Below are 15,498 nucleotides of genomic sequence, written 5' to 3'. Positions count from 1 at the left end.
AAGTTCAGAATAATTCTCTGCTATATATGCTTAGCCTGGGTCTGTGATTATCTTCCCCACATTGTATATTTTTCATTGCACGCATCTCTAATAGCATAGAAATTACTGGGATATATGACCCAAGGAACAAAACAGCATGTGCTACAGTTCAGTTAATTCAGTGAAATCATTGTATGTTACTCTATTCAAATATATCTTTTGCCATATTTCTTTTTCCTTATCCTTTCTTTTTTACTTTTAAAGTGCCAATTTACAAGTAAATGACAGTCAGTATCAATCCATATCTTTTAGATGTTCTGTTCTGTTTTCTTACTCTTTTCTATCTCTGGTTGTTTTAACTTGAATAATTTCTACTGACTTGTTTTCAGGTTCAGTGGTTGTTTCCTCAGCTCAGCCTACCACTGATAAGCTCACTGAAGGATTTTTTCAACTATAAGTATTTTCTTTTAGCATTTCCATTTGAATACTTTTAATAATTTCTTTCTTTTGATATTCTTCATTGCTTAATTCATTTTTTATTTCATTCCATTGATAGTTGGTGGGTTTTGGGTTTTCTGGTTTTTTTTTTTTCTTTTCTTGACTTTCTCATAATTTTTTAATTTAATTCCTTTTAAACAATAAAATTGCATGTTTTCTTAGATTATTCCTAGAAGAATGACATTTGCTGGACTGCCTAACTGGAAACATTTTATGATAGTTGACCCATTTTTAAAAATTTAAATACTGTTGATAATAAAATATCTTGTTATAAAATTCTTATTTTGGTCTTAAAAAGCTCTTATTCCGTTATTGTATGTTGTAATTCAAAATGGCTACATGGGTCCATCTGAATTTTCAGTCATTGATTCCTAAGTCCATTATTTATGTGATTATTGTGTGCCTGCATTAACTTACTAGGTCACTCATATGTATCATCTTATATAGTAAGTTGTAATCATTTTCAAAATTTTATCATAATTTGGATGTTTTCAACATTAGAGAAGCAGACTATTTGATCTTTGACCACCTGAGAAATTTTGTATTTGGCATTTTGTATGAAGTGAAAATAGATATGATCTCTGTCCTTTATCATCAAGTAGGGAAGATAAGACAGTAATTCAAATAAATATACTTTAAGGGTAATCTGATAAAAGTTGTTAGATAATTTTTATTGGGAAATATTAAGGGGAATTTTTAAAAAATGAGTTAGAATTTTAGTAGGACCTGGGTAAAATCAGGCTCCAATTAAGCAGAGATAGGGAAATAACATTCCAGATAGAACTATCAGGAGTAAATGTAGATACAAGAAAATATAATATTAATTCTATTTTAGTTTGATGAAAGCAGTAATTCTCACACCTATCTATGCTTTGGAAATAGCTGGAGAGATGTCTTTTTAAAAATATAGCTTGTAGGGACACCTGGGTAGCTCAGTGGGTTAAGCCAATGCCTTCGGCTCAGGTCATGATCTCAGGGTCCTGGGATTGAGTCCCATATTGAGCTCCTTGCTCAGCGGAGAGCCTGCTTCTTTCTCTGCCTCTGCCTGCCACTCTACCTGCTTTTGCGCTCACTCTCTCTCTGACAAATAAATAAATAAAATCTTAAAAAATATATATATATACATATATATATATGGCTTGTCAAGCTTACTCACCAGAGATTCAAATTTGGGAAAATATATATAATTTTTTTTAATTCCACAGGCAGTTCTATTAGGCTTCCAAACTTAGGGACTAAGTAGTTGATAATATCAGAGGAATGATAAGAAAGGCAAGACTGACCTAGAGGATTTAGTTCTAGGCTAAGAAAACTATATTGATTTCAGGAGACAGTAAAGTGACCATAAAGTATTTGTTAGGATAACACATATGAAATGAAGAATATTAGGAATCAGAAAAGTCATTTTGGAAAACTTGGCCAACATGTGTAAGACTGACCAGTGTGAGAAAATTGGGTGAAGAGGGCTTGAAGAGAAAGTAAAAGAAGGAACATAGACCAGAGAAAAGCTTGTTAGAAAAATGATAGATGAAGATGATAGATAGATGATACATTGATGATATATAAATAAATAGAACTGTGTTTATTTGCACATATTTGTTATAACATTGTTGATGCACGTAAATATTTTATTGATCACACTTCTCAGTTCATATATATTAGTGACTTATTTCTTAAAAGAATTCATTAATTTCTACTTTGAAAATGTTAGATGCAGAGACACATGATGAAGAAGCCTGGTAAATAAGGTTTCCAGGTGGAGGCCTGGAAAGTGCCCCAAATTCCCCAAGTAATCATCTACTCTGCTTAGAAAAAGGAGTTGCCTATGCTATTAATGAAATAAGGACTTATAACGTTAGAAATACAAACTGAAAATATTCCAGATGTAAACTTGTATGTTGTGGATATGTTTGCCAAAATAAAACATGTCTTTCTGATCTATATATAGATCAATAGTGATCTATATATATAATGTGAGTTATATGTCAAAAGCACTTAAACGTCACTGGGCAGATTTGTGATGTGAGTTTTTATAAATGATTTTAAATAAGATCTAGTGTGTTCACAAATAAGCAAATCTTCAGCTAGAACTGCACAGGGAACCCATCACATCTGAAAGTTTATTCTTTTCAAAAAATATTTTTCAGGAAATAAAATGATTTTAAAGCTGAAGACTCTTCAGCCCCAGAATAGGGCAGTTTTTGTTTTTGTTTTGTTTTAGGTGCTCCCAACTTTGTGCTGCCCACCATCAATATTAGTAAATTATGTTGTTTGATTTTCTTATTTTTGTATGTATACCATTTACTGCTAGTTTATGTACCTGTATTATATTTATTGTATTTTTTAAAAGATTTTTATTTATCTATTTGAGAGAGCATGAATGAGAAAAGATAAGCAGGGGAAGCAGCAGGGGGAGAGGGAGAAGCAGACTCCCCACTGAGCAGGGAGCCAGGTGCAGGACTCCATCTCAAGACTCTGAGATCATGGGGCACCTGGGTGGCTCAGTAGGTTAAGCGGCTGCCTTCAGCTCAGGTCATGATCCCAGTGTCCTGGGATTGAGCCCGCTTCGGGCTCCCTGCTGCTCTCTGCAGCTCTCTCCTCTCTGCTCTCTCTGCTGCTCTGCCTACTTGTACTCTCTATCTCTCTGTCAAATAAATAAATAAAATCTTAAAGAAAAAAAAAAAAAACCTCTGAGATCATGACCTGACCCAAAGGCATCTGCTTACCTGACTGTGCCACCCAGTTGCCCCTATTTATAACTTTTTATAACCATAGAATCAGTTCTGTGCCTTTTAGCTTTTAAAAAGAGATAAAACAGTCTAAAAATTAACTGAAAAGAATAGATTAAGAATCAAATTGTGATCCCAAGAAAAAGAAATAAAATCCAATAAAAGTCTTATTTTTATTAATACCTTCTTTTTAATCATAAAAAGTCTTATTTAACCATTTTATTAAATGTAATCTTTTGGTCTCTTTAGCGATTGATATATTGATATTTAGTAACTATGGAATTATTATTCCAAACAATTTTGTGGTTTTATAAGCCCCAAATCAAGCAGCAAGATAGCAGAAAAGAAAATAAGTTAGACATAGCAAAAAGGAAAAATAAATAAATAATTAAAAATTGTCATTTTTTTTCTCTTGTCAAATGAAACCCACAATGTTCATCATTAAATTATTTGGAAAATATTTGTCACACAATTATGGAGGTATGTTGTGTAGATATGGACCAGGCCAATGAGAACTAACTATGGAAGGAGTCTAGAACTATGACTGACACAAAATAGATGCTCAATGAATATGTATTGGATACATTGATGAGTAGTAAGAAATATCTGGGATATAAAGCAAGATAGGAAAAGAACTAAGACTGAGATTTTGAGCAAGCCGTGGTAATGTCTAACAAATACTAAACATTATTTCTTTTTTATTTACTTGAATTCCTGGAGACAGTGTCAAAGCATTCAGATTTGAATCCTATAAGTAAGACAAATGAACAGGTTTTTATAATAATAAATTATCATAAATATCCCTTTTCTTCTTCTCCATGCTGCTAAAAATGCATACTCTCTGTAAGTCTCTCAATTATGCTACAACATACATATCTTGATCCAGAATTTACAGATGAGTAATTTAAAGTTTGCATGGGTTGGTAATTACGGTTTTGTTGCATTTTTTTGTTATTTTTTTTTAATTTCTAGAACATGATAATGGTTTTCCATTTATGGTGGAATATATAATTTCTATTTTTTCAGATTTATTATGGTATAATTGACAAATTTATAAGATATTTAATTTGCACAACATGATAATTTGGTGCATGTATACATTATAACAGGATTCCTCCCATCTAGTTAATTAACACCTCAGAATTTTTATCTTTTAAGAGAATATTTAAGTTCTACCTCTTAACATATTTCAAATTATGTAACATAGTGTTATCCACCACAGTCACCAGGTTATTATACATTAGATCCTGAGAACTTAATCATCTTATAGCTGAACTTTTGTGCACTTTCAACAACCTCTCCTTATTTCCTCCAATCCAGCCTCTCTCTGGCAACCACTTTTCTTCTCTGTCTGGGTTTGACTTTTTTTTTTTTTTTAATTTTTTAAGATTTCACGTATAAGTGGTACCATGCAGTATTTGTCTTTCTCTCTCTAACTTATCTGAGCTTAATGCCCTCAAAGTTCATGTTGTCACAAACAATCGTATTTCCTTCTTTCTCGGGGCTGGTAATTATGTATGGGAGATCATTTTGAACCAAAGTTTAACAGTCTGCACACCTTTATTACTTTTTAACTAATCATGAAAGCTCCTCTGTTTGGAGGTGGGGGAAAAAATCGATATTCCATTAAATAATTCCCCTTGACTCCACAGATTAGACAAGGCTTTTAGGCATACACCTCAGAGGGATCACTTCATTCCAGATTCTATTCTCACCATTGCAAGGACAAACAGCTTCCCCAGATTCTCAAGAACTGTTTTGTTCTTGCTTGGGAAGAGGCAGAGACTTCTGAAGAAAAACAAAACAAAGATGATGTATAAAGCAACATACAAACATGCACATAAACACACACCACAATGATCTGAAGGAATGAAGTATTGAACTAGACAAACAAAATTCATGCCCAAAGGAAAAAAAAAAAAGATACAGGAGCAAATTTTTACTTGCTGTGGGGGAAAAACATTAAAATTAGGATAATGGTGATTGTGATTGAAGAAGAGGATGCAGTTTTAAAAAGTGTAGTTAAATAGGCCTCATTGAGAAAATGGTATTTTCTCAATGACATAAACACCTAAAGAATGACACCTAAAGAAACTGAGGAATGAATTGTGTGAAGTCTAGGAAAAGAGTGCTAGGAAGAGGAACAGTTTTTGAGGAAAAATAACTTCAGTGTAACTACATCAGAGTAGTCAAGGATAAGGATAGAATAAGATAAAGGTAAAAATGCAAAAAGAGGGCATGGCTCATATGGTGCTGAAGCATTATGGTGTTAAAAATGAAAAAAAAAAAAAAAAGGTTTACAGGGACCAGAATATTCAGTTCAGTTGATCATTACATTTTTAGTCTCTCTAGAGGTTTACTTAGGCAGTCAAATTATGACTACAGTTTACTTAATGGATAGAACAGTAGGGGAATAAAAAGCTCCTAAAGTAGAGTGCCTGGGTGGCTCAGCTGGTTAAGTGACTACCTTAAGCTCAAGTCATGATCCCAGGGTCCTAGGATCAAGTCCCATATCAGGTTCTCCCTATTCTGTGGGAAGCCTGCTTCACCCTCTGCCTGCTACTACCCCTGTCTGTGCTCTCTTTCTCTGAGTCAAATAAATAAATAAACAAATAAAGTCTTTAAAGAAAAGGCTCCTAAGGTAATGTTGATGATGTTGCTCTAGTAAAATTGAGACATTCTTGCCTTCTCTACAGAGGATACCATCTTCTGTCAAGTCTCCTGTCTCTAAAGGTACTAGATACATCCTGTCCAATTCCCTTTTATCGTTTTACTCCTTGTCCCACACTTTTCTGGTAAATTGACCGTCTCTTTTTAACTGAAATTTTCATCACTGATTCTGCCAGCATTCTACATAGTCCTACAGACACTTTTACTCATCTTATTAATTAGAATAATAATGCCTCTGGAAACAGCCAAATCAGTCACTTGATACAATATAGTTGTGATTTTTGTCAAGAAAAGATAGTAATTATGTGTTCACCTTGGTCATGGAGTATGAATGAGAAATATATCTGTATAACATGAGCCACAGAGCCAGAGATTAGGAAAGGGGGTCCTTTTTTGTTTTTATTCTTAATAGTCTGATGTGCACTAATGATTGCTCAATCCATATTCTGAACCTAAATTCTGATGGCCCTTTTAAAACAGCTGTGGATTTGAGCAATTTATACATATTATTTTTATAGCATTATTAATATCCAAAGTTCTATTTGGATAATAATATTTATGGAAATAAAATAAATAAATAAGTTACCATTACATAATAGGATTTTGACTTGAAAACTGACAGTCTACAAAGAGAATTTCCAAAAATATTCTTTGCATTTGAAGCCTCATTTGCAATAAATCACAGACTCCCAGTGTGATTGCTCTAAATAACATCCATTTGAATAGATAGTTCTACAAAATTAGTTAAGTTACGATATCACTTTGTAAAATGGCTGCCTATCTGCCAATAGCCTTGTCCTCCCCAGCTTTTTTGCTGGTATGCAGACAAATGCTGAGATACCTAATTCTTTCAAACTATTTATCTGAATTTTCTTGGGTTCCTTTTCACCATGACCATCGAAGCTTTCCTCATCCTCTTTCTCAGATATAGGCTCAATTACTTCTATTTCTTAAATGCCTGAAGCACTCATTTTGGTCCATCATTAGGACAGATGCCATACTGTTACATATTAGGATGTGGTATGATGGTATCACATAGTAGCTAACAGCATGTGCTCTGCCATTTACTAGCCATGAGATCTCGTGCTTTATTTTCTTATTCTATAAAATGGGAAGAGCAATTTCCATGTCAGAAAACTACTGTAAAGCTTAAATGAGTTAATCTATATATGTTCTCAACAGTACCGGGCACATAGTAAGGTCTTCAAGTATCAGTTATTATTATTATCATTATTATTATTTTCTTCATCGTAATAAACTTGTTTATAATCTTCTCTTTATTTCCAACTAGCTTATTTATAACTATCTGTTTTAAGCATTGTAATAGCTTAATGTTTAATAAGCTTATTCTTATTCTCAACTAAACATTATGTTAAAAGATACACTGAAGCATATTAAAAATTTCAAGAGTTTACCTGCACAAAAATTGAGTCAAATGAGGCAGCGTCCAATCTAATATATAGACTGGAGCTCCAAGGAGCTGTGCAAAATGACTTTTATAGCCTGAAGGGAGCAGGGACAAGGAAGATACACTAGACAAAAAAAGCAGATTGGGGGGGGCCTGGGTGGCTCAGTTGGTTGAGCAACTGCCTTCGGCTCAGGTCATGATCCCGGACTTCCAGGATCGAGTCCCGCATCGGGCTCCCAGCTCCTTGGGGAGTCTGCTTCTCCCTCTGACCTTCTTCTCTCTCATGCTCTCTCTCACTCATTCTCCCTCAAATAAATAAATAAAATCTTTTAAAAAAAAAAAAAAAAAGCAGATTGGTTATTGCAATCATTTGGGGCTGGCAGTGGTCTATCAGGCAGACTACCTAACTGGTGCTGATCAGGAGTTTCTTGACTGACTGGTTTAAGATTCCATTTCTAGGAGAGCTGCAACTGTAATTAAGTCTTGGTTTGGTGACGTGGGGCTTGCATAAGAGACTATTTTGGGTCTGTTTTCTTGTTTTTAACAGTATCTATTGTATTACTCAGCATAGTAATTTATGCACATATCATAGCAGCTGTGGAATAGTCCACATGATTCGAATCCCAATCTACTTTTATGGTCTGTGTGATTTGAAAACATTATTTAAACTCTCCAAATCTTTGTTTATTTACCAGTGAGTTAGACTTAGTATTACCTACCTCCAGGATAGATGTCCATTAACTAAGATAATATATGTAAAGTCTTCAGCACAAGGCGTGGTGTGCCAGTAAGTGCTCAGTTGATGGTAGCTAGAAGCTCAGTACAGATGGATGCAGTAACAGAGGAATTATTCTAACCACTTTTACCATGTCTCTCTACTTCTTCCTAATATTTCTCACATGTAAAACCTGAAATACAATCTAGCTTCCCATTAAGCTTTGTTTATGTGGTTCTCCAGATGTTTTCTATCTATAAATATTACCTCTGACATCACATTTCTGGATTAACAGGGTCACTGTCTTTTCTTGCTTTGTTTTGTTTTTCCCATTTCTGTTTGGTACCCCTAGTTGAGCACAGAGGTACATGGTCGGTGCTTAATAAGTATTTAAAACAGCCTTTGAAGACACCAGGTATTTTGCCAAAATTAGGTTGCATTTACAAGTGTCAGTCAGCGCATTAATAGACTCACCAATACCAAAGTTAGAAAAATTCAAATTCTTTCTTAACCCCTATAAGTGAGAAATATTTGACTGTCAAAAATCATTATTTTTTTAAAAAAACTGAAAAATATCTTGAATTAGTGTTTACAGTGCCAACTTGATATAATTGATTACTTCACTAACATTCTCAATTAACAATTGCTCGCACTAAAGACAAATTTCTAAAGTAGATTAAGGTTGTGCTTTGTTTTTCTCATTTACATTAAATTAGTAGTATGAGAGTTTATAGACCTCTAAACATGTTTAACCTTGAAAAAGTGTTTTCTTTTGCTACAATGTGTCAAGTTACCTTTATGGGGAAGGAGCCTTGATTTTTTGGTGTTTACCATAATGAATAAACTTTGGAGTTTTACATTTAAATGGTCTCGTGTTTTGTCTTGTCTCTTCTATTGTAGGCATTGATTGTGAAGTAAATATAGATGAATGTCTATCAGATCCCTGTCTCCATGATGGAACTTGTATTGATGGCATCAATCATTATGCCTGTGACTGCAAGAGTGGATTTTTTGGAAAACGCTGTGAAAAAAATGCAAATGATTGCCTCTCAAATCCTTGTCTATATGGAAGGTAACTATTTTTGTTTTTCTATTATTAAATCAGAAAGTAAATTTAACTCACAATATTTAAGACTTAATGTCAAGGGAAAGTTGATAAAGATAATTTTAATTATGCTCTTTCATAAAACGAGAGCTAAGTACAGTTAAGATGACAGATGCTGCCTGTTCCACTTAATGCCATGTACTGATACATTATCTCTGCCCTTCTTTTATTTCTGCTCATTAGCATAAAGTAATTTTCAATAAATGTGGATTAATTGGACTTTAATATACTTAAAGGTAACTGCTCACAGTAATAGAAGTAGCTGGTAAGATGATGAGACATTCTATTATTTGCTCTGTGAAGAGATAATACCACACACTTAGAATTTAAAATGTTCCTAAGTAGACTGGCTCTCTCATCCCCATGTACATGTAAGGTATTTTTTGACTCTATTTATGGAATTATATAATAACTCTCCTGCTCATGGATAGAATATTAGTTCATGCAAATTTAGACCCTGGATATTTCTAGGAGATGCAGGTGGCAAAGAAGAATGGTTCATAGATGCACCAGCCTTTTTCTGCAACATTATTTTTCTTTTCTAGTCCTGCCACTGACTTTGTAAGCAGGGGAGAGAGGATGAGGATGGTAGCTCATGGCAGTGCAATTTGGCTATAGCTGACTTCAGTTCCCAACATAAACTCCAGATGTACTTTTTATCTTTAGAACTTTTCTTTCTTTACACTGCCATGGGGAAGATGGAAAAAATTAAAATTGATCTGTTCTTTCAGTTCAGTCACCTTGAAGGATAAGAAGCAGGAACAGACTCTGCCTTCTATTGCTCATGGGAATGTATGTTTTTTCCCTTAACTGGAAAAGAAAAACTTTAAATAGTGAAACTCCTTTGAAATTATGCTTTACTGTCTTACTTATTTAAAAATGTAATTCTGTGTTTCAGATGTATAGATCTCGTTAGCAAGTATCAATGTTCATTTGTTGCAGAATGGACTAGCTCAAGATGTGAGGTCAAGATTAATGTAAGTTTCATAATTTTTATTAAATTTGAAGTAATTCAAAAGAAAAACCAAAGTACTCGTTATAGGTTTCAGAGTCATTTCTTCAGCAGTTATGGATGATTTAACTGCTCTCTTACCTTTCTTCTTTGGAATTTCTCAGCTACTCCAAACAGAACTAAAATCATAGCTTCTTTTCATTTTTCCTCCTCTGTGTCTTGTTATCAACAATTTCAACAATTTCTGCAACCTGGATCCCTCATTAATTAAGTCCTGGAAGCAGTTATTGTCAAAAGAAGGCTCAAAAGGCTTACACTTTGCCATCTGCCTCCCCCTTTCTGGTCTTAGGACACACAGGTGTCTGTGGATGTTTAGGGATGAGAGGACATTAAATTGATTCAGATATCACAAGAACACAAATACTGACTATACGTGCCAAGAGGTGGGTACATGTAAAGAACACCAACACCTGAAATACTTTCGTGATCTTTTTTGAGTCTTCAGGAGTCTGCAATGTGATTGACACATGGCATTTTATGTGGGATGCCTAATTAGTTGAGAAATGTCAGTTACCTGAAGTTTGAGACCATATTTGGGAGATGAGAATCTTGTGAGCCTTCCTGAATAACAGGACATTCTTCCAAATCATTCCTCTCACATGGTAAAGGAAGAAATTATTGTGACTAAAAAGAGCCTCTAATATTGTGATACTATGGATATTTTATTTAAATCCTTTGTCTCTCCCTTGACCATAAAATAAAACTACAATAATTTCTACATCACACAGTCATTGGTGTGATAATGCACATATGACATGGTAGGTATTCAGTAAATGGTCCTTTCAGAAGGAGTGCTGGGGTGGTTAAATGCATTAAGGAGAAACAGGATTGAACCACTGTCTTGCTACTTACTTTCTATGTGTTCTTGGATAAATTATTTGTATTCTGAAATCATATTTTAGCTATTCAATGAGGGCAGTCATCATAACACCCCACTCTTGGGTTGTTGGTTGTTGTGAGGATTAAATTAGATAACGCATGTAAAACAATTAACACATTTTCTGACACATTATTTTTTAAACTTAATTATTTATTGCTGTTACATTGATTTGGTTCTAGAGAGTGAGGCCATATTTGATGTGGAAAAGGAAGTGTCATAATTAATAAATTCCCTGGTAAGAATGGACAAGGCATCTATCTTGTTTGCACTGTTATACATATTGCCTGTGGCAGTCTCTAAAACCCTATCTCCTGGTAGTATAAATATCGCATTCTTCTTCAGAATTAAACATATAGGTAAATAAATATTTTCTTTTATATAGAAAGTTGTATATATTCATACACACATACATGCAATATTGTGAGAACAATTATTAAAATTCTATCTATGTACTTCTAGATTTCTTCCTTAAATCTTTTATTTTTTATCTTTTTTACACCCAGTGCTCCATGTAATACATGCCCTATTTAATACCCACCTCTAGGCTCACCCAACCCCCCACCTTCCTAACCTCCAAAACCCTTAGTTTGTTTCTCAGAGTCCACAGTCTGTTGTGGTTTATCTCCCCCTCCAATTTCCCCCAACTCACTTCTCCTCTCCTTCTCTCAATGTCCTCCATGTTATTCCTTATGCTCCACAAGTAAGTGAAACCATATGATAATTGACTCTCTCTGCTTGATGTATTTCACTCAGCAGAATCTCCTCCAGTTCCATCCGTGTTGTTGCAAAAATGGGTATTTATCCTTTTTGATGGAGGCATAATATCCCATTGTATATATGGACCATATCTTCTTTATCCATTCATCTTTTGAAAAGCATTTTGGCTCTTTCTAGAGTTTGGCAACTGTGGCCATTGCTGCTATGAACATTGGGGTACAGATGGTCCTTATTTTCACTACATTCATATCTTTGTATCTGTGTTTGTACATCTGTATCTTTGGGGTAATTACCCAATAGTGCAATTGCATAGGGTCATAGAGTTGCTCTATTTTTAATTTCTTAAGGAATCTCCATACTGTTTTCCAAAGTGGCTGCAACAACTTGCATTCCCACAAACAGTGTAAGAGGGTTTCCCTTTCTCCACATTCTCTCCAACACTTTTTGTTTACTGTATTGTTGATTTTGACCATTCTAACTGGTGGAAGGTGGTATCTCAAAGTGGTTTTGATTTTAATTTCCCTGATGGCTAATGATGATGAATATTTTTGCATATGTCTGTTAGACACTTGTAAGTCTTCTTTGGAGAAGAAGTCTGTTCATGTCCTCTGCCCATTTTTTGACATGATTATCTGTTTTGTGTGTGTTGAGTTTGAGGAGTTCTTTATAGATCTTGGATATCATCCCTTTGTCTGTAGTGTCATTTTCGAATATCTTCTCGCACTCCATGGGCTGCCTCTTTGTTTTGTTGACTGTTTCCTTTGCTGTGCAGAAGCTTTTGATCTTGATGAAGTCCCAAAAGGTCATTTTTGCTTTTGTTTCCCTTGCCTTTGGAGATGTGTCTTGAAGGAAGTTGCTGTGGCCAATGTCGAAGAGGTTACTGCCTGTTGGGCTCCCCGACGAGGGCAGGAGGCGCCCGGGCCAGCCGGAGGCCTCTCCTTGGGGCTGAGCGGGATGGCGAGTGTCGCGAACCGGGAACGCACCCACAGAAGACACCGGGCTCGGGAGGTCTGTGGAAGCAGGATCTCGCTTTATTGAGCAGGGCAGCGGCTTATATGGGGTGAGGGAAGGGAAGTGAGGTCAGCAAAGTGGGGGCCAATGGGGATGTGCCATGTGGGCGGGAGTTGGGAGAGACACGCCCTGCAGGGGGTGGAGGCTCCCGGGAAACAGAACTGATGGGAAACCGAAACCGCCACTTTGGCGCCTTTGTGGTCAGCCATGTGGGTTCCCGATCTGGAAGAGAAGGCCACCCGGCACCATCTTAGCCTCTTGGGGCCCAACAACTGCCTATGTTCTTCTCTAGGATTTTGATAGATTCCTACCTCATGATGAGGTCTTCTATCCATTTCAAGTTTATCTTTGTGTATGGTTTAAGGGAATAGTCAGACGAGATCGGGCGCGTTCAGGGTGGTATGGAATAGTCAAGCTTCATTTTTCTATACATAGCTGTCCAATTTTCCCAGCACCATTTATTGAAGAGACTATCTTCACTGTACATTTTTTTCTGCTTTGTCAAAGATTATTTGACCATAGAGTTGAGGGTTCATATCTGGGCTCTCTACTCTGTTCCACTGGTCTATGTGTCTGTTTTTGTACTAGTGCCATGCTGTCTTGGTAATCACAGCTTTGTAATAAAGTTTGAAATCAGGCAATGTGTTGCTCCCAGTTTTGTTTTTCTTTTTCAGCATTTCCTTAGCAATTCGGGGTCTCTTCTGGTTCCATACAAATTTTAGGATTGTTTGTTCCAGCACTTTGAAAAATGCCAGTGGAATTTTGATTGATATGACATTGAAAATATAGATGACTCTAGGCAGTATAGACATCTTAACAATGTTTATTCTTCCAATCCATGAGCATGGAATGTTTTTCCATCTTTTTATTTCTTCTACAAGTTCTTTCTTGAGTGTTTTGTAGTTCCTCGAGTACAGTTCCTTTACCTCTTTGGTTAGGTTTATTCCCAGGTATCTTGTGGTTCTTAGTGCTGTAATTACTAGAATCGATTCTCTTATTTCCCTTTCTATATTCTCATTGTTAGTGTATAAGAAAACAACTGATTTCTGTACATTGATTTTTGTATCCTGCCACATTACTATTTTTACTTTATTTTATTTTATTAATTAATTTATTAATTTTTAAATTTTTATTTTATTTTAACATAAAACTGGACTCATTACCCTCCTTATTAAATGACTATTTGTTTCACTTAGTGTATCTTAGGAACCATTGCATTGTAATACAAAGAGTCTTGACTCATTCCTTTTACTTATTTATGTGCATTAGGGCATTTTATTTCATGTATGTATTACATACCTATAAAAAGAATTGGATTTTCCCTCCTGTATTTTCATTTTTCTTCTTCATGGTCTTTGATACCAGCTGTTGTTGAGTACAGTGAAACCAAACTGATGGGACAGAAGCAGATTATTTTTCCATGTTTTTAGATCTTTGAGTTGTACCTCAAATCTGAGGTGGATCATTCCACACTTGTTTAACCTTTCCATGAGGTTCACAACAATTTCCAAGCTCTTTGATTATCAGTGATTTCAAATTCACTAAAGTAATCATGCTTCATCATTTTAGTTAGAAACCAGACGATGACTTTGGAGTATGGCCTGTTAAGAACCTAGAGTTTGTCTCTCTTTTCAGATCATTAATGCTCTTGAGAGCATCTGCCAGGACATTCATGTGCACCATTACGATGGCACAAAAAAACTGTAGAAAGAACCTAATGCATTCCTTTTAATACTACATTTTCCAGATAAGTATTGAAGAACCTCACTTAGGGGCACCTGAGTGGCTAAGTCAGTTAAGAATCTGACTCTTTATTTTAGCTCAGGTCTTTATAAGACTTGTAAATTGTGAGATTTTTGTATTTTTTGTATTTTTTTATTAAGTTCAATTAGGCAACATATAATACATCATTAGTTTTTGATGTAGCATTCAATGATTCATTAGTTGTGTATAACACCCAATGCTGATTGGATCACATGCTCTCCTTAATGCCCATCACCAGGGGAGTGTTAAAAAGAAAACCAAACCTGCGCCGTCACAGTGCCTGACTTCAAGCTATATTATAAAGCTGTGATCACCAAGACAGCATAGTACTGGCATAAAAACAGACACATAGACCAATGAACAGAATGAAGAGCCCAGAAATGGATGCTCAACTCTATGGTCAACTAATCTTCAACAAAGCAGGAAAGACTATCCGATGGAAAATAAAACAGTCTCTTAAATGAATAGTGCTGGGAAAATTGGACAGCCACATGCAGAAGAATGAAACTGGACTGTTCTCTTACACCATATTTTTTGTATTTTTCTTTACTTTTTTCTTTCTGACACTGGCCTTTCCATCTCGCCTTAAAAAGTCTTTTCATGCAGCAATATTTAAATTATTTTCTTATATTCTCATCTATAATTTTAAGATTAATAACACTTTTAGAACTTTAATCCAGTGAATATATTATTATGATTGATATAAAGTAGGGGAAATTAATTTTCTAAGAATTTTTGTCAAAGGGTCTGTCATTTATTGATTCTGGTTGCCTTATTTTTCATGCACTAAGTTCCTGTATATGGGTCAGTTTAGGATTATCTGTTCTGTTCTTCTGCTTTTTAAAATTCCATGCTGTCATCTATATTAATTACAGTTCAACAGAGTTTTTGGGTTTTTTTTTAACTGTTCTTTTCACTAGTACATTAAGTACACTCTAAATGTAATTTTGGTCATTCATTTTGCAAATACTGAATATTTTTTATCTATGAGAAACAGAAATAAAATAGTT

At 35.0% G+C, this 15,498-nt stretch overlaps 1 protein-coding gene and 1 pseudogene across 1 annotated transcript in view; one reads left to right on the top strand and one right to left on the bottom strand.

Moving 5' to 3' along the window:
- The window catches only part of EYS (eyes shut homolog), a 1,637,266-nt gene that overhangs the window by 598,184 nt on the left and 1,023,584 nt on the right, over positions 1-15,498 (top strand). Inside the window, 2 exon segments of the mRNA XM_032341352.1 lie at positions 8,900-9,071; positions 10,003-10,081. Of these exon segments, the coding sequence (XP_032197243.1) occupies positions 8,900-9,071; positions 10,003-10,081 (251 nt within the window).
- Positions 14,024-14,407, bottom strand: LOC116588811 (annotated as a pseudogene).

The sequence above is a fragment of the Mustela erminea genome, chromosome 4 (assembly GCF_009829155.1).
Source record: "Mustela erminea isolate mMusErm1 chromosome 4, mMusErm1.Pri, whole genome shotgun sequence".
NCBI lineage: Eukaryota > Metazoa > Chordata > Mammalia > Carnivora > Mustelidae > Mustela > Mustela erminea.
Note: the sequence above shows the minus strand (reverse complement) of the source record. Positions and strands in the feature narration are given on the sequence as shown.